General features: G+C 45.9%; 1 protein-coding gene across 2 annotated transcripts in view; it reads right to left on the bottom strand.

The window, feature by feature from the left end:
• The window catches only part of PHF12 (PHD finger protein 12), a 109,305-nt gene that overhangs the window by 36,650 nt on the left and 46,676 nt on the right, over nt 1-25,979 (bottom strand). For both annotated transcript variants that reach the window (XR_013274400.1, XM_077480393.1), the window contains exons 9-10: nt 13,165-13,909; nt 337-465 (exon numbers count right to left, since the gene is read on the bottom strand). Coding sequence is in view for 1 of the 2 variants with exons in the window: in XM_077480393.1 (XP_077336519.1) it covers nt 337-465; nt 13,165-13,909 (874 nt within the window). In the remaining variant the exon portion in view is untranslated. The remainder of the gene's footprint in view (nt 1-336; nt 466-13,164; nt 13,910-25,979) is intronic.

Genomic DNA, 25,979 nt, shown 5'->3' with positions numbered 1-25,979 from the left:
AGTCGGCAAGTGGACATCTTTATACACCTACCGAAAGCCTTGCTTTTCACAAGCAATTTTTAACAGTACACTCAGCTTATATACACACACTGTATTTCACTATATAATCTGAGTATACTGTTAAAAATAACCGCAAGTCTCCAGTGGGTGTATAAAGATGTCCGCTTGCCGACTTCTAACTCTGGGCTTACTGCACACAACTGGAAGATGGGACAGTGTTGTGATTACACAGGAGGTGCCTGCATAAAGGACCTTCTTGACATGATCAGGAAAAAAAATAAAAAAAAATAAAAAAAGTCCAATAAATCATTACAGGACAAGTTACAAGTTACCTACCGCCATTCCCATCCATCAGTGTTCTTAAAGAGTTTGTCAGTTCCACCATAGATGAAGAGTTTATTGTGCAGGATGAAAGACTGGTTGAAGCGCCATCAAGCATTAATGTACTAGGTCGAACTTTTCCATCTGTAAGATAACATTGTGAGATTGGCAGGTTATATTGCAAGAAAGATATGCAACTATAGCACAAGGAGGAGAATTTAAAAACCATGGTCTTAAACTCAACAGCCTTTCCAAAGAAATTTTGCTGCAGTCTCTTTAGGGAAAACAGTCTTTGCTGTGTATTTATACCAATATAAGGCATTATAATTATTTACAGTGGATATAAAAAGTCTACACACCTCTGTTAAAAGGTCAGGCTTCAGTGATTGTGGGGAAAAATAAAAATTAAAAAAATATATATATATATATTAAAAAAAAAAAAAAAAAAAAAAAAAAGAACATTTCAGAACTTGTCCTCCTTTAATGTGACCTATAAACTGTACAACTCAGTTGAAAATTAAACTGAAATCTGTGAAAATAAAGTAAAAATAAACTAAAATAATGTGATTGCATAAGTGTGCACACCCTCTTATAACTGGGGATGTAGCTGTGTTCAGAATTAAGCAATCACATTCAAACTTAATAGAGTCAGTACACACCTGCCATCATAAGATAAACATTCAGCTGTTCTAGGTCTGACATTTTCTTAGTCACATCCTATAACAAAAGCCATGGTCGGCAGAGAGCTTCCAAAGCAGGGGTGCCCAACCAGTGGTCCGGGGGCCACTTGGGGCCCGCAGAACCCTGTGATGTGGCCCGTGACCTCCTGCTCTGAAATGGCGGGTTGGCAAGGCCAGATTGTGGGTTGCCGACCCACCATCCCAGAGCATCACTGTTAATGAAGCTGGCAGTAGAGAAACCACGTGGCTACAAAGCTGCATAAACCAATGCTTCTTGTATAGCGCTGTCTCCCGTCACAGACGCAGGGATGCCAAATGCACTTTGCCTGGGACAGCAACAGCCAGCGATACCTGAATGGATGGCGGTTATTAAAGATAAGTTTATTACTAAAATCGCAGTGTATATATAGGAATATCTCTTCTGCAGTGGTTCCTGGGCTGCTTTCAAACTGATCCACAGGTGCAGTGCAGAACAGAACACCTGCAGGTTACTTACACTGAGCCATAAACTTCTGTTATTACCTGCAGGTGTGGTGAGCTTTCAGAAAGTGTACCACACCTGCAGGATATAATAGAAGTCTAAGGCAAAGTGCAGCTAACCCGCAGGAAAGCCACAGGTGTACTGCAAATGCAGTGCAGGTAAACCACAGGACGTCAGTGTGAAAGCAGCATTAGGCCCTTTTGGCCTCTTTCTACCTCTATTGAGCCACAGATGTAAACAAAACACACTTGTTGCTATATACACCCACCTACCTCCAATCCACAAACAAAAAAAAGACAGAAGGGGGATCCCGTCCCATTCCATCATGGAAGATCAGATCGGAGGACCCATAGAGTACAGCGAGCCATGTCCGTGTCCGCTCTGCATATGCAGGGTGGACATGGACCGGTCATCCGCCTGCTCCACTCATTGTGGCCCGTAACTGGTTACCAAGTCGCTTAAGTGGCCCTCACTATTTAAAAAGGTTGGGCACCCCTGTTCCAAAGTATCAGAGGGCTCTCATTGTTAAAGGTATCAGTCAGGACAAGGGTACAAAATTTCCAAGGCATTAGATATACAATGGAACACAATGAATGCAGTCACCAAGTGGAGAAAATATGGCAAAACAGTGATGTTACCAAGAACTGGACGTCCCTCCAAAATTGATGAAAAGACGAGAGGGAAAAAAAATAATAAAAATAAATGGTCAGGGAGGCTGCCAATAAGCCTACAGCAACCTTAAAGGAGCTGCAGGAATATCTGGCAAATGCTGGCTGTGTGGTACATGTGACAAAAATCTCCCGTATTCTTCATATGCCTGGGCTATGGGGTAGAGTGGCAAGACAGAAGCCTTTTCTTATGAAGAAAAACATCCAAGCCTGGCAAAAACACATCTGAAGTCTCCCAATAGCATGTGGAAAAATGTGTTATGGTCTGATGAAACCAAGGTTGAACTTTATGGCCATAATTCCAAAAGATAGGTTTGGTGCAAAAACACTGCATATCACCAAAAGAATACCATACCCACAGTGAAGCATGGTCATGCTTTTGCAGTTTTTCTTCAGCTGGAACAAGGGCCTTAGTCAAGGTAAAGGGAATTTTGAACAGTTCCAAATACCAGTCAATGGCACAAAACCTTCAGGCTTCTGTTCTTTCATCTTTTCATCTTTCAGCATGACAAGGACCCAAAGCATACATCCAAATGAATGGCTTCACCAGAAGATTGAAGTTCTGTAATGGCCCAGCCAGAGCCCAGACCCAAGGCTGCTTTCACACTGGGGTGGTATTCAGGCGTTACAGCGCTAAAAATAGCGCCTGTGTAACGCCTGAAAAAAAAACCGGCCCCTTTAACTCCAGTGTGAAAGCCGGAGGGCTTTCACACTGGAGCGATGCGCTGGCAGGACGGTGAAAAAAGTCCTGCTAGCCGCATCTTTGCAGCGGTGAAGGAGCGGTGTATTCACCGCTCCTACCCATTGAAATCAATGGGACACCGCGGCAATACCGGCGGCAAAGCGCCGCTGCAGCGGCGCTTTGCGGGTGGGTTTAACCCCTTTTCAGCCGCTAGCGGGGGTTAAAACCACCCCGCTAGTGCCCGCACACCGCCGCTAAAAATAGCGGCACTTTACCGCCGACGCCGCTCCCGCTGCAGTGTGAAAGCAGCCTTAATCTCACTGAAAATCTGTGGGGCGATCTGAAGAGGGCTGTGCACAGGAGATACCCTCGCAATCTGACAGATTTGGAGTGTTTTCAGGAAGAGTAGGCAAATACTGCCAAGTCAAGATGTGCCATGCTGATAGACTCATAACCAAAGACTACGTGCTGCAATAAAATTAAAAAGGTGGTTCAACAAAATATTAGTTTATGGGCATGCACACTTAAGCAACCATATTTTTGTTTATTTTTACTTCCCTCCAGCTAAAAGATTTCAGTTTGTTGTTCAACCGAGTTGTACAGTTTATAGGTCACAAAAAGGTGGAAAAAGATCTGAAATGATTCATATATTTGTCACATTTCTTTACATCACAGAAACCTAACATATTAACAGGGGTGTCTAGACTTTTTATATCCATTGTATGCTAAAAGATTACCCAAAAGTTATGGACTTCACTTCAGCTTTGGCAAAACCTCCACAGCCTTCACATTATCCAAAGGGATATGCCTTCATCAGCAGAGCGAGGTATGCTACTGGTCAGAGGGATTATGGAAGGCTTAAACATACGGTTTCGTCTCAGAAGCATACTCTCTCCCAGTTCGTTTTAAAGTTGAATTCCAGGAATACTTTCATAAATGTGCAGGCATATTATGAGTCAAGTCCAACGAGGTACATGCTACCTCCTGAACTTCAACTATTTACATTAGACAGGTTTTTATGTCACTCCTCCTGAAGACTCAGGAGAAAAGCACACAGCTGCTGCGTCTGTTCCTCCCCTGCCCATTCACAGAAGCCTTTGGATTAGGTCGAGTTCACATAATACAAAGGCTTCTCTGATTGGGCAGAAGCAGGCATAGCAGCTACATGGACTCTGCACTTGAAGGAGCTGAAACCACAGCATCTTCATCTTGACCTTAGGGTTATATCACCCCTTTAGGAGAGGACTAGGCAGAAAGTGTTAAAAACAGCAAAACTGCACCTGTACCATCCAGGGGACGGTCCTACTGGCTATAACCCCTCACACTGCAACCAGCAGCTAAATTTTTCAAAAGCAGCACAAACAAATGGAGGGGTGGGTGCTGTGTCCATCAATGAATTCAGAGAGAAGGATTTTATGGAGAGTACAAAAATCTAGCTTCTTTCGTTCATTGACAGATGCAGCATCTTCATCTTGACCTTAGGGACGCCCCCAAGCAGTGTCAAAACGAGAGGTGGGAACAGCAAGAAAATAACTCCACGCATAACCAGAGTGCCTCAATTGAGGAGTTGCAACCTTAAACAGCCGCCTGCAAAACGTTGTGGACGAAGCAAGCATCCAAAGATGCGCTCACATCAACCTTGTAAAAGGTTGGTGAAAGTGCGAACGGACGACCAGGTCGCTGCCTTACACACCGGAGAAGCAGAGGCTTGATGTCAAAAAGCCCAAGAGGCACCAATTGCCCTGGTAGAATGTGTGGTGACAGGAAAGGGAGGCGCCTGCCCCCTTATGGCATAAGCCTGAACCACAATCTGATACACAGAAATGGTTGCTGACGAGACCACCAGGCTCTTCCTCGGACCAGCCATCGATACAAACAGCGAGTTCGACCTCTGAAAAGGAGCCGTAAACGGATACACCCGCAGAGCTCGGACCACGTCCAAGGAATGCAAAGCAATCTCTGGGGTGTGACGGCTGAGGACATAAGGACGGAAGCACAATGTCTTCATTTAGATGAAAAGCTGAAACAACCTTTGGAAGAAACGAAGGCTGTGGGTACAGCACCGCCTTACCCTTGGAGGACCAAGTAGGTAGACTTGCATGACAAGACCAACTCAGAAACCCTCCTGGCAGATGTAGTAGCCACTAGAAAGGCTACTTTCTGACAGTGTGTCAATAAGGGGATCTCCCTAGTGATTTCAAACTGCGGTTTCTGAAGCACCGAGAACACCAGATTCAAATCCCACAGAGGGGCCACATGTTGAACCCCCTCAACAAATGTACTCACCCCCGAATGAGCCAAGGGTAGCTTGGAAAAAAAAAAAAAAAAAAAAAAAAAAAAAGACAGCCAAAGCTGATATCTGCCCCTTAAATGGTGCTTAAAGCAAGTTTCTGATCCACTCCTCGCTGCAAAAACAGCAGGATCATGGAAACAGTATGTGTGCGTGGATGTCACTCCGTCTCCTCACACAGATGTAGGCCTTCCACGTACGATAAATCTTCTGAGAAGAGGACTACCGTGCCCTCAGCATAGTGGACATTACCAAATCCGACAGATCTCGGTCTCTTAGCACCTGGCTTTCAATCGCCATGCCGTCAAAGCCAGTGATGGTAAAGCAGGATGAAGTATTGGACCTTGTGACAAAAGGTCCTCCCGCATCGGCAGCCACCAGGAACATTCGCCACCATTCGTACTATGTCGCAGTACCACGGGCGCCGAGGCCAATCTGGGGCAAATCAGAATCACTGGAATCCCCTCGGCCTCCACTCAGCAGACGTGGTAGAAGTTTGAGTGGGGGGGGGGGGGGGGGGGGGTGGTGGGGGTGGGTTGGGGGGTCGGGTCAGAGGCATAAATCAGCCAATAATGGCCCCATGGAGCCAAACGCATCTGCCGCGTCCACCCAGGGATCCTTGGACCTGGACACAAACCTCTGTACCTTCCGATTGGGTCGAGAAGCCAGGAAGCCACATCTGGTGCACCCGACCTTAGGCAAAGGAAGCGAAATACATCTGGATGTAGCGACCATTCCTCTTGGTCCAACATCTGACAACTTAGGTAATCTGCTTGCCAGTTTTTTTACACCCGAAATGTACATAGCCGGCACGCGCTGCTCTGCCCACTGCAGGATGTGAGCGACCTCCAGTGCTGCAGCCGAGCTCCTTGTTCCTCCTTGATGGTTGACATACGCCACTGCCGTGGCTTTGTCCGACTGGATCCAGACACCCTGGCAGCCTCTGTGACTATATGTAGAGGCACTGCCTGATCACCTGAAGTTCCAGCACATTCGCAGGGGGTATTCTTCCTGGGTCCAGTGACCCTGACCCGACTGTACGCCCCAAACTCCCCCCCAACCGGTCAGGCTGGCATCCATTGTGATTACCGTCCAATGAAGAGGAAGGAACGACTTCCTGAACCGAAAAGGCCGGCGACCTCGGCCACCAGGGCAGGGAATATCTGACTAGCTGGCTCACCCAAACTTTGACAGTCCAGGGAAAACTGAGATTTTTCCAATTTGGACACGCATTCCTTTTGCAAGACTCGAGTGTGGAATTGAGCATACGGTATTGCCTCGAAAGTGGCTAACATGAGACGCAGGATTCTCATGCAAAATGCAGCGATGGCCACCTGCGAGACACCAACAACTTTGCCACAGCTTGAAGAGTCCGCAGCTTGTCCGAAGGGAGAAAGACTTGCCTCTGAGGAGTCCAGAAGCAAGCCCAGGTACTCCAGGCATTGAGTCGGCACCAACACAGACTTCTGCAGGTTCAGTACCCAACTAAACTCCCAAAGAGTTTGCATGGCGATTGCCACATTCTCCTTCAATTCTGAGGCGGAAGCTGCTCTTAGGAGGTCGTTGAGGTAACCCACGATTGTGATCCCTCGCTGTCTTAGCAAAAGCCAAATTTGGGGCTAGCACCTTGGTGAAGACCCTCGGTGCCGACGCCAGGCCAAAAGGGAGAGCTCGCCCCCGACCACAAACTGCAGAAAACTCTGATGCTTTATGCACATGGGGACATGCAAGTACGTGTCCTTGATGTCCAGGGATGCCAGAAAATCCCCCTGATGGAGTGCAGCGATCACTGAGCAAACTGATTCCATCCTGAACCTTTGTACTTTCACAAAGCTGTTGAGGGCCTTGAGGTCCAGGACCAGACGGACCCCTTACTTCGAGGCTACAAACAGATTGGAGTAGAATTCCTGAAACCTTTCCGGCGTCGGTGCAGGCACTATCACCCCACGCAGCAGCAGGTCTGGTACTGCCCCAAACAGGGCTTCCCGACAAGCCGGAAGATGAAGGTTGGAGAGGAAAATAAAAAATAAAAATCTGTCTGGCGGACAAGAAAAACTATCTTGTATCCTGATGAGACCAGTTCACAGAGCAGGGAGGTCCACAAAGCTAAAAACTCCCAAAGCCGACCCCCCACCCGAGAGTCGGGCGGGGGCAAACCTTTATGAGGTGACAGATTTGCTTGCAAAACCAGGAACGCTTTTGTCACTCAGCGGGCACTTTGTCGGACTGGGAACGCTCACCTGCCGACCCGGGTGGACGAAAAATCTGCTTCTGAGCGGAAAAGGAGGGCCCTTTACTTTAACTTTTGTCGAAGGGGTACCAACTTAACAAGCTGTACAAGTAAAAATTTGAAAAATGTATGTATATGGTCAGAATGCTTGGATCACACAATTCATTCCCAACAAAACCCAAAACCACAATTCAAAAAAAGCTAAATTGATCTAAAACGAGTCCAGAGTCAGCTAGTTTACTTCTGCCTACTCTGCAGGTAGTGCACACAAACCAACATTACCAAATATATACAGTCTTCTGAAGCCACAGCCTTCAAAAAGAAAGGAAGAGAAAAACTGGGCAGTCTGCCAAGAATCACAACATTCTTTATCAGTTGAACTTAAAGGGGTTGTAAAGGTAAATGTTTTTTCACCTTAATGCATTCTATGCATTAAGGTGAAAAAATATCTGACAGTGCCTGCGCCCCCAACCCCCCCCTCACCCCTCGAAAGTCCCGCGCTCGTCCCCCAACATCCTTTCCACCGTTCAGCCTGGCCGCTGATTGGCTGGAGTGGATGGAAAGCAGCGCAGCCATTGGCTCGCGCTGCTGTCAATCACATCCACTGACGCAGAACGCCGGGGGCGAGGCCGTGTGATACAGCGAGCGGCTATAGCCGCCGGCTGTATCACGGGACCGCGCCCGCAGATGCTTCTTACCATGCGAGGGAGCTCGCATGAACGTGAGAAGCACCTGCAGGAGGAAGCCGAGACAGCCGCCAAGGGACCCCAGAAGAGCAGGTTCGGGGACACTGTGCAAAACGAGATACACAGTGGAGGTAAGTATAACATGTTTGTTATTTAAAAAAAAAAAAATAATTCACTTTACAATCACTTTAAAGAGGGATTTCACTGTGAAAAAAAAAAATTAAAAGCCAGCAGCTACAAATACTGCAGCTGCTGACTTTATAAATGGACACTGACCTGTCCCAGGATCCAGCAATGTCGGCAGCCGAGGCCGATCGATCGGCTCTCGGCTGTTGCCGCCACCATTCTAGGTGAGGGAATCAGGAAGTGAAGCGTTGTGGCCCCGGTTCCCTACTGCGCATGCACAAATCGCGCAATAGGAATTGTCCGCGCTGTCTCTGGGACCAGTGTGTGTCCCAGCAGACAGCGCGCAGGGACAGGAAGAGGCATAGACTCCCGTGGGAGTCTATGCCTGGAAGAGGGTGTAAATACCTGTCTTAGACAGGTATCTGCACCCCCTCCCCCCTGAAAGGTGCCAATTGTGACACCGGAGGGGGGGGGAGGGGGTTCCAATGAGCGGAAGTTCCACTTTAGGGTGGAACCCCGCTTTAAGTATAAACATTGTAACAATTTGTCAATGGAATAGACCGTGTGTAAGTGAAAAAAGTTTAACCACTAAACCTTTTTCTGACATTTCTTGGTTTCAAGTAAAAAAATTTTTTTGCGGGGGCATGGCCTGGACATGGCCGCATAGAGACGCTTTTGTGCTGAGCTCCGGACTATCTCGCACTTGCCCCGGCAAAAACACTTCTTCCACATTAGAATGCTATCATCCAAGAAGCGATCGAGCAAGCGGAACAGGAGAACCAGCCCGACCACCATAGCTCCGCTATCCAGCGGCTTTTCTGGTAATCGAGGCCCGACTCACCAGACACCAATATGGTGGACCCTCGTGGCTCGCAATCACAGTGCCCGAACCTGATGATGGACCCTCCATCCTCGGAGTCCGGCGCTCTTCCCCGTTTCACCGGCGGCTCCCGCTACAGACCTGACCAACACCCCACACCTCCAGCTCAGCCGCAGGATTGATCCGGAGCTCAGAGCCATCCTGAGGGCTCTACCTACAAAAGCCGACATTGAGGCCATAGTGGGAAGAGTCGAGGCAGCTCACAAGAGGGAGATCCAAGTGGTCAGGCAGGATGTGCAAGCACTTAACACCCATCTGACAGCAGGAGAATCTTCCCTTACAGCCTTTGAGCGCAGGATTGCCAGCAAAAGGTGCAGATGGAATCAACTGTGGAGCTCCAGCTGCGGATGGAGGAGACTGAGGACTGTAGCCGCAGGAATAATTTACGTCTCTGGGGGCTACCAGCCCCTCAGATCTCCTGGCCACTGTGGTGGATATTTTTAAAAGAGTGGCAGGTGACGACCTGCCAGAGCTTGTGGAGGTGGATCGTGTCCACAGGGCACTCCTCTGGCGACCTGTAGACTGAGACCTCCCCTCGGTTTATCTCCGTCCCTCTGCCAGGATACCATGCCGTATTGACGAGATTGCCCCGCTCTCCCTAGAACTAGATCTTTAGGAATAACCTGAAAACAGGAGGCGAGGAACATCTATGGCTACAACAGGACACTTGGTTCTTAGTGGACATGTTTTATCAGAGGGATCCGTGAGAATCGTGATTTTTTTATTCCAAGCTAAAAAATTGTGATTCCCATTTTGGGCAGAATCGTGCAGCTCTTAAAAAAAAAAAAAAAATAATAATATATATTTCTGTCTCATAAGGTTATCGAAGTTCCAGGCATGGCTTTATTTATTATGAACATGTCTGCATAACCATTATGTCACACCAAAGGCTCCTATTGACTGAATCGCAGAAGTTCTGACTGGGCTGGAGGATAGCCTCAGCCATGCAAAAAAAGTTCCCTTTAAACCACATTCAGAATTAGGCTTGGTTCACAAATATGCAAATTGGATGCGTTATGAACAGCATCTGATTGGCATGACACGTGAACAAAACAGACGCTCTATGGAGGTGGCAATTTGGATATCTGTGATGCAGCGACAGGGCGGATAACAAAAAAAACAAAACTATATTTTCTGAGCACTGCGGTTCAGATGCGCTGTAGGGGGGCCAGCCTCCAAAATCTATACCAGACCCTCATCCAAGCATGCAGCCAGGCAGGCAAGGAAAGGGGGGGTGACGATTGAGCACCCCCGAAGCATACTAGGCCACATGGCCTCAACATTCTTCAGCCCCTAAAGCACCTTGTACCCAGGAGCCTCTTCCTCACAACCCTGGGCGGTGGTGGTTTGGGTCTGCGGGGAGGCATATCGTAATCTGGAGCCCACCCCCCCTTTAACAAGTGAGCCCCCAGATCCCACCACCCCTCATGCGAATGAGTATGGGGGCACCCACTGACAGATGTTGAGTGATTGGTTAAGGACATGGCAGCCAGCTTACTAGCCCGCTCGTTAACACGCAGCTATTGTTAAAGACGCTGGTGGCCGCCCGCTCTTAAAATTCCCATTTGAATCATATCTGAAATCAAAGTTGAACCGCTAAACAGCTGCTTTGGAAATTCACAGTGAAAACAGACCTGAAATTCGCACGTGTGAACCCAGCCTTATGTATGAACAGCCACCCTCACTCCTGTAGAGAGGGATGGCAGCACATAGATTTCTCTAGGCAAACAGAGTTTTGCTTTACAGTGTATAAAAAACAAAAATACATATTTGCAGCTTATCAGTCCTTATAAGTGCAGTTTGCATTTATTACATTTTTTTTTTCCAGGCCAAGAACATTAACAAGTTCTGAAAATCCCTTCGGACCTTGCCTGAAATATACTGCCTATACCTGTGAGCCAAAAACAGCAGAAACAATTCTGTTTTTAATTAAAATGGTTGTAAAGCCTTGCATAAACCCAGTGAAGTGACTGGCCTCAGGCGGTACACAGAAATTAAACAAACCCTCCTACATAAGTTTTGCACCTGTTTATCTGCAGTCCTCTCTCCTCTACATCCGTTTACGTTCAAAGACCCGACTTTATAAACTTTGCCTGAGCTGTCAGAACACAGGGGGCAAAGAGCTGAAGTTACACACAGCAGAGCTCAGAGCGCTGATTGGAGGAAAGGGACCCCCCCCCCCCTTTTTACACAACGAACAGGAACAGAGCAAAAGCGGTCATTGACTGATTGTGTGCTGGAGATACCACCCACCATCACCTAGTTTTCTCTTTCTTGGTGTGAGTGAAACTTGTCAGAAGTGACTCATACAAAATAGCAGGGGAACAGGCAGCAGACAAATTACATATAGACCCCTTTCACACTGGAGCCGTTTTTTCAGGCACTTTAGCGCTAAAAATAGCGTCTGGAAAAAAAAAAAAAAAAAAAAACGCCCCAGTGTGAAAGCACTCAGGCTTTCCCACTAGGGCACTGCGCTGGCAGGACGTAAAGAAAAAAAAAAAAATAGTCCTGCAAGCAGCTTCTATACACCACTCCTAAAGCACCCGTGCCCATTGAAATCAATAATTAGAGCCTGCAAAACTAGCTGCACTTTACTGCCAACTCCCGGGCGCTGGCAGTGTGAAGGGGCTGTTAGTGCTTTAGATTGAGACATTATAGAGGGATATGTTTTGCTCATATTTCATGTCTGAGGTGTATGACCACTTTAATGACTGAAGGTAAAAAAAATCATGTATGTATGCCTGTAATGAAGCCTCTCACGTCATGCAGGCTCTGTTGGATTCTGCAGAAATCAAGGCTTACTGTGGATGATCTAATGGCACAAAGGGTGTTAATAGATTCGGGCTCCATGTTTAGGTGCTGTGAAAAAAGCGCTAATAATGAGGACCCGTCAAAAACAACGAACAAGTCCATCTAGTTCAACCAATAACCACTTACTTTATTGAGCTGCCTCCTTGATTGAGAAGTTCTTTGATAACTTTTGTGAATGGGGGTGAGGCTCCTGTAAATGGAGAAGGAGGGGCTGAGAAGAGCGGGTCCCCATTGGGAGCGTTTTACACAGCAGATTAGTCATGAGCTTGAAGCCATTAACCCCTGTTTTACTGTAACATGTGATTACATGGAGAAAGCCCTGACTAGGAGATCCCCGAAACCAGGGGTAGGCAACCTTGGCACTCCAGCTGTGGTGAAACTACAAATTCCATCATGCCTCTAGAATTTGATGCCTGTGATTGTCAGGGTATTGCAATCTCTTATGGGACTTGTAGTTTCACCACAGCTGGAGGGCCAAGGTTGCCTACCCCTGCCCTAAAGGGTCACTTACCATCAGCAGAAAGGGGTTAGCAAATAGCAAAAATTAGAACAATTGTATCCAAGATGCTAGGGACCCAGGTTGTTGTGTTTAGGTTCTGCCAGCACCTTTTCTCACAACCCTTCCAAAAAAAAAAAAATAAATAAAAAAAAGTGCCATCAGGTTTTCAACTTAAAAACATACTGAGAGTCAATTTACACATTTGCGACATAAAAGTCGTGCGATTTCCATTGCGACTGAGGCTTTGACCAATGTGCTTGTTTTATTTGTGCTCTACAAAGTCGCTGGAAATTGGTTTAGTTTTGTTTCTTCATTTTCTAACGAATTCCAAATTGATTGAGCAATTCGAATTGGAAATGGATCAACCAATCTGAATTTAATGTGAATAGCTTGTTAAGGAGCGGGCTGGAAAACCGGCCGCAGTGTCCACAACAGTGGATAACTCAGTGGCTGTCAGTAGGGTTTCCTCACAGACTGCTGAATGTAAACAAAAGAATACTGGCAATGAAAAAAAACAGCATGATGAGCCCAGGTGCCTGGTATGGACCGGGTGGGGACCTCACACTGTTTTCTACATTTTCATTGCCAGCATTCTTTTCGCACACAAGTCACATATATAATACAGGTGAAAGTTGGACCAAAGTATTGCATGAACTACTTTAAAGTCGCACAGATATGAACGGTACTCATTGGGAAACACGGGGTGTGATGTGTCATGTGACTTTGGGGACCAGTCGCATGACAAGTCACACAAGTGTGAATGTGGCCTAATGGTTAATTACAACAGTGTCAGAGCATACTGTAACATACCTGCAGTTGGAGCTGCTGCACAAAGTCTGGAGGCACCAGGAGCTGCCGACGTGAGATCAACACTGACCGCCTGTGGAGGAGTAAGTGCCCTTGTGCCAGAAAGAGGTGACCCCATGGGTCTAGAGTCATGCTGACTGAGCAGAGGTCCAGGTTGCATTTGGGTATGTTTTCGTGACAAAGTGCTTGATAGCTCCGGACTGGAACAGGAATTTGGAGGTGTGATAGCAGGTACAGGAAGTCTTTGAGCACAAATTGTGGATCCCGTTGTGCTCTCTGTCTTCATAACATGGTTGGGGAGTACAGTTGCTGTGGGCGGAGTTCCTGATCTAGGCCGTGTTGGTCGTTGGGGAAGTACAGAAATAGTAGCACTAGTTCCAGATAGCCTTTGGTGCTCAGTCAATTGTTCAGTGGGGCTTGGGCTAACACTGAAAGTATGAGGCCCATTAGTTTTAGATTCTGATGTAGAAGGTCCATTTGAGGCGCCGCAGCTGGTGGAGAGGCGCGATTTTCCTACAAAAGGACAGTCTTCCTGCAAAGCTGTAGCCTGACTGCTAGGACACAGTTCTAAAGATGGACACTGGGGCTTTCCATCATCATGCTGGTGAGAGTTGGAAACGGAACCATCAGGTGCAATAAGTGGTTTGATATCCAATGAATCAATGTCATCTGGCCCCCAGGATGGCATCTGCTTAGCAGACAAGTATTTCAATATGCTGCACTGAAGTGCAACCACACTTCGAAGCCACTAAAGATTCAAAACAAAACCCAAAAACATTTGCATTAAAAACCATGAATAAATCTCCCACCATTTATTTAGGAATCAGACAACATATGGCTAATGGAGGATGAGAAAACGTGTGGCTCTTAGCTGTAATAACCATGGCAGAACAACACCATAAACCAGGTAGCCAACAAGCCCAAACATTAAAGCTGGTACCCTTATTGTCCACTGTAGAAAATAAAAGGTATATGTCCCGTTTCCTACACTGGACTTACTGGCTCTTCAACTGTATAATAAAGGAAGCTGGTGGTTAGAGCAATATGAATATCAACATAACAAATCACTGGGCATTGAGAGCAAATATGCAGCCTTTGAAGTTAGTCCCCAAGTACAGCCACTCAAAGCAATGAAGCCAAGGCAGCAAAGACATTAACATTTTTCCTTTAAGCACTTGGCGCCCACACTAAGTCATAGGACCTCATGGGCTTTGTGGCGGTATATCTGAATGATGCCTGAGGCCACAGACATTATTCAGATATCTGCATTTTCAGCCGGCGATTCCCTGCACCATAAGAACGATCATAGCGGCTGTTCCAGCGCTTGATCGTTCTTACAGGCGGCAGGAGGGGACGCCCCCCATACGATACCATAGAGATTTTCTGGCAGGCCAGATCGTCCCCGGAGTCTCTATGATCGTTCGGAGGCCAAGCGCGATGTTATGACATCACGCCCGGCCTCTGCATTCAAATCAACGGCGCTGATTTGGCTGGGAAGCCAGGATCTTTTTTTTTTTAGGCTTCTCAGCCTAGAGGTGAGATATGGGGTCTTATTGACCCCATATCTCACTGTAAATAGGTCTGATCGTGCTATATTCCTATTACAAGGGATGTTTACATTCCTTGTAATATAGGAATAAAAGTAATCAAATTTTTTATTTATTTTTTTAAAGTGTCAAACCAAAAAAATAAAAAATTTTAAAGCGCCCCTGTCCCCGTGAGCTCGTATGCAGAAGCGAACGCATACGCAAGTCCCGCCCACATATGAAAACGGTGTTCAAACCACACATATGAGATATTGCCGCGAACAGAGCGTGAGCAATAATTCTAGCCCTAGACCTCCTCTGTAACCCAAAACATGTAACCAGTAAAAAAAAAAAAAAAAAAAAAATAAAAAGTAAAGCGTCGCCTATGGGGATTTTTAAATACCAACGTTTGGCGCCATTCCACGACCGCGTGCAATTTTGAAGCGTGACATGTTGGGTATTTACTCGGCGTATCTTCCTCTTTCACATTATGCAAAAAAATTGGGCTAACTTTACTGTTTTTTTTTTTTTAAAGCATGAAACTTTCTGAAAAAAAGTTTGAAAAATTGCTGCGCAAATACAGTGCGAGATAAAAAGTTGCATCGACCGCCATTGTATTCTCTAAGGTCTTTGCTAAAAAAATATATATAATGTTTGGGGGTTCTATGAAATTTTCTAGCAAAAAAAAATTATTACTACTTTACACTATATTTACATGTAGGAGAGAAATGCCAGAATTGGCCTGGATGCGAAGTGGTTACCAAGTTATAACAGCGCAACGCAATTTGTGCACCCTTATATAGTTACCACAAAATATAATATAGTCTGCTGATTAAAATATCACATTAAAGCAACCTTTCTGCAGGATAGTGGGATACTAAAGTATCGTAAGTAAAAAACACAAATGTCATCCAGATTATCTGACATCTTTGCTGCTACCTGGCGATTCATTTTGCGAGGGAATATTTGAGAGATAATAGGATTTTTGTACGCACCGTCAAATACATTTCTGAGTTTGGACACAGTTACATAGTTAGTAAGGGTGAATAAAGACACCAGTCCAACCTGAGTGTCTACAATTGTCCCTATCCCTGTACATTGCACACTCACATCGGTCCCTACCCTCAAGGAGCACACAATCCAAGGTCCCCATTCATATACTAGGGCCAATTTTTGGACAGAAGCCAATTAACCTACCTGCATGTCTTTGGAGTGTGGGAGGAAACCGGAGTACCCGGAGGAAACCCACACAGGCACAGGGAGAACTGGCAAACTCCAGGCAGATAGTGTCGTGATTGGGATTTGAACCAGCGACCCTTCTTACTGCAAGGTGAGAGTGTGAACCACTACACCACTGTGCCGCCCTAAACACAGCGCTCAATTATTCTTGACTATAGGGTTATATCCCCCTCTGCAGGGGGATTAGGCAGGAAAAAAAATAAAAAAATAAATAAAAAAACTTGGCTACGCCAATGGGCCATCCTCGGCTGGTATACAACACCCTCTCTGCTATAGGCAATTAGTAGCAAGCAGTATTAGAAGTACCAAAATTCCTTAAAGGTGTGGGTGCTGCGTCCTTCGATTAATTCAGAAAAGGATTTAATGGAGAGTACAAAAATCCTATTTTCTCTTTAGTTTGGACACAGCACTCCATTAATCGTGACTATAGGGACGGCAAAAAGCAGTGCCAAATCTAAAAATGAGGGGTGGAAAAAATAACCCAAGGCTAAAACAAAAGAGCCCTGAGTCAAAGGAGCTCAACCAGGACACAGTAGCCCCATCTGAAATAAAAATTTAAAAAGGAAAAAACAAAAAACAAACCACCACCAGCATCCTACAAACCCATGAAACCAAAAATTGGATTTTTATAAACAGCTTACCTGTAAAATCCTTTTCTTGGTGTACATCAGGGGACACAGAGCCACAGTAATTACTGTATGGGTTATATGGCACCTTCAGGTGATGCACACCGGCACACCCTAAACAGGAAGTTCAAATTCCCATATAACGCCTCCCCTTACTGGGAGTACCTCAGTTTTGTAGCAAAAATACATGTGTAACCACATAGTACAGGCAAGCGGTTATAAAAAGCCTATATTTATCCTACATCACGGAACACAGTGCCACAGTAATAACTGTATGGGATATCCCAGAGCAATTCCATCCAAGGGGAGGGAACACAAAAAGGAGGGTGCAATCAGACCTGAGGACCTATAATGCTACCTTGCAGCACACTGCACCCAAAGGCAATATCCTCATGCCTTCTTACATCCATCTGATAGAATCTGGTCAATATATAGACTGAATACCAGGTTGCGGCTTTGCAGATTTGAGCAATGGAGGCTTAGTGATGCACTGCTCACAAAGCACTAACAGCCCTGGTGGATTGCGCTTTGACTTGAAAAGGTAGAACCTTCCTCTTCAAGCCATAAGCTTGAATAATTACTTGCCGAATCCATTTGGCAATAGTGGATTTCGATGCTGCCTGTCCTTTCCTAGGACATTCAGGCAACAAACAAAAACATCCGTTTTCCAAATCTGAGCAGTCACCTTCAAATAGATTTTGACTGCTGTCACTACATCCACAGAATGTAGTGACTTTTCTTCCTTAGAACAGCGTTCTGGAAAAAATGAAGGTAAAATATCCTGGTTTGGGTGAAAACCTGAAACCACCTTTGGCAGAAAGCTAGGATGGGGGCGCAATACTACTCTATCCTTGTGAGCGATAGAATATGGCTCTTTACAAGAAAGAGCCGATAACTCAGATACCCTTCTTGCAGAAGGAATGGCTACCAGAAAAACTAGATTCCTTGTCAAAAGGACCAATTGAATGTGTCATATCGTCTCAAAAGGCTGTTTCTGTAATGCCGACAGAAATAAATTCAAGTCCCAAGGGTTCAAGGGGGGCTCTAACCAGTGGATTAAGCCACATTACCCACTGTATAAAGCTTCGGATCAAAGAATGTGCAGCAAGCGGATATCGTAAAAAATACTGATAAGGCCAAGACCTGGCCCTTGATAGTACTCAAGGCCAGTTTCATCTCTAGCCCCATTTGCAGAAAGACAAGAATTATACCCTATGACATTTCCCATCATGCCATCCCCTGGATTCACACCAGGAAACATGCCTTCCAGACTCTATAATAAATGTCTCTGGAAGCTGGCTTCCTTGCATTAATCAATGTAGGTATCACTGAGCCCAAAAACCCAGGATTCTTCAGAATGTGGGTTTCAATAGACAAACCGTAAAATTTAGCGTTTGTAAAGTAGGATGGAACACTGGTCCCTGCGATTGCAGGTCTGGACGTGGTGGTAGGGTCCATGGGGCCCCTACCACCATCTTTACTATTTCTGCATACCAAGATCTTCTGGGCCACAAGAACTGCAGACTTCCTTTCCCGCTTGATCCTGTGAAGAAGTCGAGGTAGCAGAAAAATAGGAGGGAATGCATAAATCAGCGAGAACTGATCCCATATGGTCACCAACGCATCTGTTCCGCATGTGACTGGATTGCATGTTCTTGACACAAAGTGATTGACTTGGTTGTCGAACCTGGACGCAAACAGAGCTACATCCGGGATCCCCCATCTTTGGCATACAGCCAGGAAGATTGGGTGAAGGGACCATTCCCCTGGGAACAACTGCTGGCGACTTAAGTAGTCTGCATGCCAGTTCTCTACACCTGGAATGAAGACTGCCGATATGCACATCACATGTTTTTTTCTGCCCAGGTTAGGATATGGTTTACTTCTCCCTGGGCTACCTGACTTCTGGTGCCCCCTTAGTGATTGATATAAGCCACTGCTGTTGGATTGAATCCTGACAGGATTCTGAAACCTGAATGGCCAGGCCCTTAGGGCTAGACACGCTGCCCAAATCTCTAGAATGTTGATGGGCAAGGTTCTTTTGGTTTTGGAGCATTTCCCCTGAACAGACGCTTCTTCCAGGACTGCTCCCCAACCTGAAAAGCTGGCATCTGTTACCACCTCCCAGGTAATCGGTAAGAAAGATTACCCCTTTTGCAGATTCGGAGGCTCTGGCGCACTTTTGGCTCCCTTATGGTGCTGGTCTTTGCCTGGAGTGAAAAAAAAAAAAAAAACACACCTTCTTCTGGGCTGTATCTATGACCAGACCCAAGTACTCTAATCTTCTTACTGGCTTTAAAGATTTTTCTAGGTTGAGGACCCAACCTAGGTATTCCAGGTAGTTGACTGTGGTGACCATGCTCTGGTTCAAGCAGACTACCGACCGGTCTATTAAGAGCAGGTCATCCAGCTATGCTATTATTGATATACCTTGAGTCCTTAATCTGGCCAGACGTTTTGTAAACACCGAGGTGCAGTAGCTAGACCGAAAGGCAAGGCTACAAACTGAAAATAAAGTTTTTCTACTTCGAAAAACGCAGATACTTCTGGAGAGTGGAGAAATCAGGGACATGCAGGTATGCATCCTTGATGTCGATTGATGCTAGAAGTTCTCCCCCTTGTAGGATGGAGACTACTGATCAGATTGATTCCATGTGAAAACAACAAATCTTCAGGAACCAGTTTAGATCTAGAATGGGTTAGACATCCCCATTTGGTTTTGGTACAGTGAAAAGATTTGAACAAAACCCCAGCCTCTGCTCTTCCATGGGGACCACCATGATCCCTTTTTGCGACAAAAGTCAGTCCAACGCTAGCAAGACTTTTTTCTCTTGATCTAGGAGTACATTTGACCTGGGGAAACAAGGAGATGGGAATTCTCAGACCTTTGAGAACTGCAGATAGTCTTCCCCACACTGGAGCGAGCAGGAGTGCCCTTCATGAAGAGGCTTTAGCGTTCTGTCTTGTGGGTTTCCTCACCCAGGACTGCTTTTGACCCTGGGGTTTACCTCTTGAACCTGACGGTGGAGGCCAATGCCCCCGACACTGGAAAAAAAGCCATTTGAATGAGGGACATTTACTTTTTTTTTTTAACTGGTACTTTTCCCACAATATTTTTTGGATATATTTGTCCAAATCCTCCCCAAACAGCTTTTCACCATGGAAAGGAAAACCAGCCAGGAACTTTTTGCATGGCGCTTTAGCTGACCAACTTTTCAACCATAACATTCTATGCATATGTACCAACCCAAACATAAGGCAAAAGGTTTGAAGAATAGAATCTCTGCTTGCGTCAATTGCAAAACACAAAGCCATGGCAGCTCAGCTAACACCTGGGTCTGCTGTTCAGGGAACACCTCGAGCACCTGTTTCAAATGGCCTCTCAAGGACTGACATACCCCAAATGCCGCCACTGCAGGTTGAGCAAAGGAGAAAATGTTTAACAGTAATTCCAATCAGTTGGATACCCAAGCATTTGCACATTGTAGACCGGACAAGTCAAACGTTTATTCACAGAGGATATAGCAGCGTCAATTGCTGGTATACTCCCCATTTTAGTAACTTTTTACTCCATAGGATAAAGTATTGAAAACTTTTTAAGAGGGAAAAGGTGCTTATCTGGGTGATCCCACTCAGAATACATAAGCTTTTCTAGTAATGAATGGACAGGAAAGGCACGCAAAGCTTGAGGAGGCTTTAGTGAACCCAAACAGGAAGTGGGCTCTTCAACCGACTCAGTTATGGGTAGCTTAAATGTGGAGCAGGCCATTTCAGTAAGAGAATGCACCAGTAACTTCTCTGCATGTGAAGAAGGTCCTTCCCCACTTGATCCCTTAGAAGGAATCATCAGCCTCTTCATGGTTCCCCGAGGGGGATTCATCTTCCCCCTCCCACTGTTCCACGGTTTGAGGATTCTGGGTGGTAGAAGGGGACCTAATGCGTTTTTTTTTCCACTCTGAAGATGTGATTAAAGCCACTAATCTTTCCTACAATCCACTTCTCAGTTACATAGACAGGGGCTGAAGTGTTGGAAGCTATTGCAGCCCCTGATGACCCCGATGGCTCACTGACCAGCCTCCCTAGATCGGGTCCTTAGGGGGACCCCTTTGTGTCCTTTGTTTTTGTAGCATTTGTACCACCTCCTCTATTCATATAGTGCTGAGCATAAACGCAGTACTACCAAAAAAAATAAAAAAATTTACCCACTGCTGAGAAATAGTCCAGCAACTGCGGCTGCTAGCAAGCTCAGCCTAAAGCTTAAGTAAACGTACCTGGGAATGTCTGTGCCACCCACACTCACATGCCACCCGTCCACTCTATGTCCCTCCTTCCGCTGTATGCACCTGAAAAAGGTGCATTTTATAGCTATATAGCACGCATTGTGGACGCTGAAGCATGCCAACGGCCACTAAGCAACCCCCCTCCGAGACCACCCACCACGCAGTGTGCCGCGACCCCCCCCCCACCCCAATTTCAAAATAGATTGTTATCCCACGTGAGCAGGCTCCGATCCTGACCGGATAGAATGAAGGACTGGGGTGGAGGAGAGCTGCCGATGGGAACCACTGTAATGGTGGCGGCAGCGGCGTGGCACACCGACTGACACCATGCTCCCCTCTGCCTGGAGTAAAACTAGCCAGGTGGGGGGACATTCCTAGGAGAAAAAAAAACAACCTTTTCCCATGACTTTTCCTGGAGCCTGGGCCGGAGGAAGTGTGCAGCTTGTACACAGAGCGAGACTGACAAGCATGGAACAGGTATGGGCTCTTGACAGCCCCCCAGTGGTGACTATAGGCATGACAACATTTACTCAAAGGAGCAAACCCACAAGAATTAGAAAAATTCCTTAGGAATCTCCCTTACCTTATCCAGCTGCAGGGTTATGTGGTAACATACCCAATCTTCACCACTCACGGTGGGCTCCATTAAAAATAATATTATTATTATTAATTCAGGGACTAGGGCCCCTTTTTATTATTCGGGGATCCACAGCCTTGGGCATGTAAAGCACCCCACCAGGAATATGGCTGAAAAAAAATAAAAATACACACACAAATACTGGATTCCAGGGTCCAGTTCTCTAAAAAGAGAAGCGTTACAGGTAAAACCTTGTTTCTTCAGACACAAGGCTCGGGTACTATTCAATTCGGCATGGAAAAAACTTTGAATGGATCTGGTTGCATAGCTTGCCCCAGCAAAGCATATTCCAGCAGAACTCAGCACAGCATATCTTTATTCGTGGCAAACACCTAAGACACTGGAAAAAAATATATTGGGAATTGAACTTCCCGTTTAGGGTGCGCCAGTGTCCATCATCTGAAGGTGCCATATAACCCAGTTACTAATATGGCTCCTGTGTCCCGTGATGTACGATAAAGAAATATCTACTTTGCAGAATTTGGTGAAAGTATGCACCAACTACCAGGTGGTCACCTTGCAAACTTGAGATATTGACACTTGACGATGGAAGGCCCAAGATGTACTAAGCGCCTGAGTAGAATGCGCTTTGACAGGGAAAGGAGAACTTATAGTTGCACAAATTAAAAGATTCTAACCCCCACCCAAACCATCACATATAAACTGCAGCCCCATGGACAAACTTGGCCTGCAAGATCAACGTAAGCAGAGGGAACCTGCTCATTCCTTAGACCTTCGTGCAAAAGCTTGGCCCACTCAGTTAGGGTCTGAGACCAGGGCCGAGGTTGCAATGCCAAACCTGCCATAGTAAACATGCTGCGTGCCACAGACATTGCTTTCCTATCGGCCGGGTCTTTAAAGGACGGAGAATCCTCTACTGGGATCATGATTGCTTATTCAACCTGGTGGACCGGTCCACTTTTATAAAAGGGATTCCTCAAAAGGGTAACATACTGCAAAAGGTTTGGGGACTACAAAAGGTTGCTTTGGTTGTCCCAACTCCTTAGACAAATTTGTCAAAGTAGAGAAGATATGGAAACGCCTTAGCTGTACGAGGCGTTGTGTGTACCAAAAGGCACAGCCACATTTGTGGCTGCATTAGCCACAGCCTCCATTTTTAAAGTCTTACTCACTGCAGTAACAAGTGCGTCCCCCAGCGTTTTTTCTCATTTGCTGCTGCGAACATGAAGGAGTCATTCCCACTATTGGACGGATCAGGGAGCGTGGTATTAAGTCCCACTGGACGGGCCACGTCAACGGCGGTACCAGACTCAGATGAGTCCAACTGAGCAGGATAAGACAGAACACTTCCTGTTAGGCCTTAGCCCACACTCCACTTTCACCCTGGATACCAAGGACTGTGGCCAGCGTAATAATGGGGAGCTGGGGTTTCGGAAGAACCAGACACCTTCATTAGGGGTCTGTAGGGGAGATGTGATCCTAAGGTTCCATAAGGCAGGGCTCGACAAAACCCGGTCGCCAGGTCGCATTGGCGACTAGAAATAGCGACCTCGCGCCTGGGGCAGCACAGCTGGGGGTATCCTGTGTCTGTGGACCCCCCAGCGTGATCGCGTCGGGCCGTTCCGCTGGCGGCCGAAAATTTAGGCCGCGGCTTTGAAGCCTTCTGCGGTCCTATGATTCCTTATGGAATCTGGCGCCCTCTTGTGGTCGCCGTTGGTATGACAAACCAGCAATGTTAATGAAGATTCCTCTGCCTGTATTATATTACCTGCCTTTTCTTCCCTTTATTTAGAACCCCCTAAACATTATATATATTTTTTATTCTAACACCCTAGAGAATAAAATGGTGGTTGTTGCAATACTGTCTGTCACACCGTATTTGTGCAGCGGACTTACAAGCGCACTTTTGTTGGGAAAAATAATTTAGTTAATAAAAAAATAAGACAACAGTAAAGTTAGCCCAATTATTTTTTATATTGTGAAAGATAATGTTACGCCGAGTAAATTGATACCCAACATGTCACGCTTCAAAATTGCACCCGCTCATGGAATGGCGACAAACTTTTACCCTTTAAAATCTGCATAGGCGACGTTTAAAAAAATTCTACAGGTTGCACGTTTTGAGTTACAGAGGAGGTCTGGGGTAGAATTATTGCTCTCGCTCTACCGATCACGGCGCTACCTCCTATGTGTGGTTCGAACACCGATTTTATATGCGGGCAGGACAGGGCGCGTTTAAAAATTATTTTTTCTGCTTTATTTTAACTTTTTTTTTTTTTCCACTGTTCTTTTAAAAAAAATGTTGTGTCACTTTTATTCTTATTACAAGGAATGTAAAAATCCCTTGTAATAGAAAAAGCATGACAGGTCCTCTTACATATGAGACGACGCTGCTATCTTCCCCTCACTTGTCTCCATGTCAGGCCAGGGACAGGTCCGGATCGTCGTCACGGACCTGGCTCCTAACTTTTTAAGCTGGCTCCTAGATTCCAAGCAAATTTGTCAACCCCTGCCATAAGGCTAAGTGAGTTAAAAGGCACCGCTGTGCCCTCTATACTGGGACAAAAGGTACTGCACCACACACCACATGAGCCCCCCCCCCCCCCCCAGGGAACTATCCACAAAGGGTGGGGGGTTGGATGAAAAGAAAAAAATAAATAAAAAAATAAATAAAAAGAAGGGGGGGGGGGACCAGCATAACGGATGGATCTAGGATGGGAGAAGGAAAACAGAGGCAGGCCAGCTGTCCCTGTAGAGTACCTGCATCCAACCCCACCGCCTCACAAAAGGAGCAAAGGGGGGGACTGTACTTGCCACTATGGAGGTTGACAGATCCCCTCGCCACCGAAGTGGGGGGCGGCTGGCCAGGGGGTACTGCAACTTGGACCAGAGCCCAGTCGCATGCGACCCTGTGAGACGTTTAACTCGCATGCCAACCTCTTTCCATTGAGGCTATGTCGCGGCCGACCTGGTGTGTAGCTGCAGTGTTCACACACTTGCTGGCCAGACTGGGGTAACCACTTGATCTAGATTATCCAGCCCGTCACCCAGCCTGGCAGTCGATTGCAGATCTCCCAGGAAAAAAAAAAGGGGAAAGGAGAAAAAAATTGCTAGGACCAAAAGATCCCAGCAGGGAGCCTAGGTCCTTTCTCCTGACTAGACAGAAGAAAAAAAAAAAAAAAGCTGAATGCCTATAGCAGGGAGGGGGTCATATACTAGCAGGTGATGGCCCAAGGGTTTTGGCCAAGTTTTCTTTTTCTGCCTAGTCCTACTCTTGCAGAGGGCGATATATTCCTATAGTCAAGATTAATGGGGCGTTGTGCCCGTTGATGAACTAAAGAGAAATATACATCTCTTCTACGCAGTAATATGAAGCATCGGAAAGCACGGGAGATCTAGTCAGCTTCTGAACTTCATGCTGGATGCCACCCATCACTGAAAGCTGGCAGTTCCAGCCTGAAGCCCTGCTGATTCCTGGTACCAAATATATTCCCAAAACTGTAAAAAGCTTATCAAAACTGAAGGCATTGGCTAGGAAAGATTTTCCTGGTGCACTGCTGACTTACTCCCCTAAAACCTTTTAAATGAGCCTGTGGCTTACCCTATCCTGACCTGAAAACCTGCAACATAAAAGATGTCCGACTATAGTAAAATAAATGTACAATGAAATATATGTAGTTTGCTTTGTCATAATTAAAAAACAAACTGCCATTGCAGATCTAATCTGGAAAAAGCTAGCAACCTGGCTGTCGTGCTCATGATCAGGGTCAGATCACCATGAAAGTCAGCTATCATTTTAAATTAGGTAGCTAGGGATGTCCTACTTCTCGTGACATGTTTTAAAATGGATAAAATTGGTAAGGAAAAAACAGTGATTAAAAATTTGAACGTTATCTTATAAGAATTCAAGCAGCACTAACCCCCCCCCCCCAAGATAAAATCTTTACCTAAAATAGCAGGCCAGGCCAAGTACAGCGATAGGCATCCTGTAAGGCTAAAGAAACCCAAGCAATCCTTCCATGTTAATGCTCACAGTACAGGTTGCCTTTATTAAAGTAGCATTCCAGGCAAATTCTAAATATACCCAAGTTAACTCAGATTTCTGTGATGTAAAAAGAGCCAAAATGATTTGAGAACTTTTCCCACCTTTAATGTGATCTACACAAACTGTAGAACTCAGTTGAAAAACAAACTTAAATCTTTTAGGGGAGGGGGGAAATAAACTAAAATAACGTGGTTGCATAAATGTGCACACCTTTTTATAACTGGGGCTGTAGCTGTGTTCAGAATTAAGCAATCAAACTCATGTTAAATAGGAGTCCGTACACACCTGCCATACTTTAAAGTGCCTCTGATTAACCCCATATAAAGTTCAGCTGTTCTAGCAGGTCTTTCCTGACATTTTCTTGGTCGCATCCTACAGCAAAAGCCATGGTCCGCAGAGAGCTTCCAAAGCATCAGAAGGATCTCATTGTTAAAAAGGTATCAATCAGGAGAAGGGTATAAAAGAAATTTCAAGTCATTAGATATACCATGGAACACAGTGAAG

This window comes from Lithobates pipiens, unplaced genomic scaffold (genome assembly GCF_037356315.1).
Source record: "Lithobates pipiens isolate NorthernLeopardFrog02 unplaced genomic scaffold, aLitPip1_a1.2 Scaffold_16, whole genome shotgun sequence".
In the NCBI taxonomy this organism is placed as follows: domain Eukaryota; kingdom Metazoa; phylum Chordata; class Amphibia; order Anura; family Ranidae; genus Lithobates; species Lithobates pipiens.
Note: the sequence above shows the minus strand (reverse complement) of the source record. Positions and strands in the feature narration are given on the sequence as shown.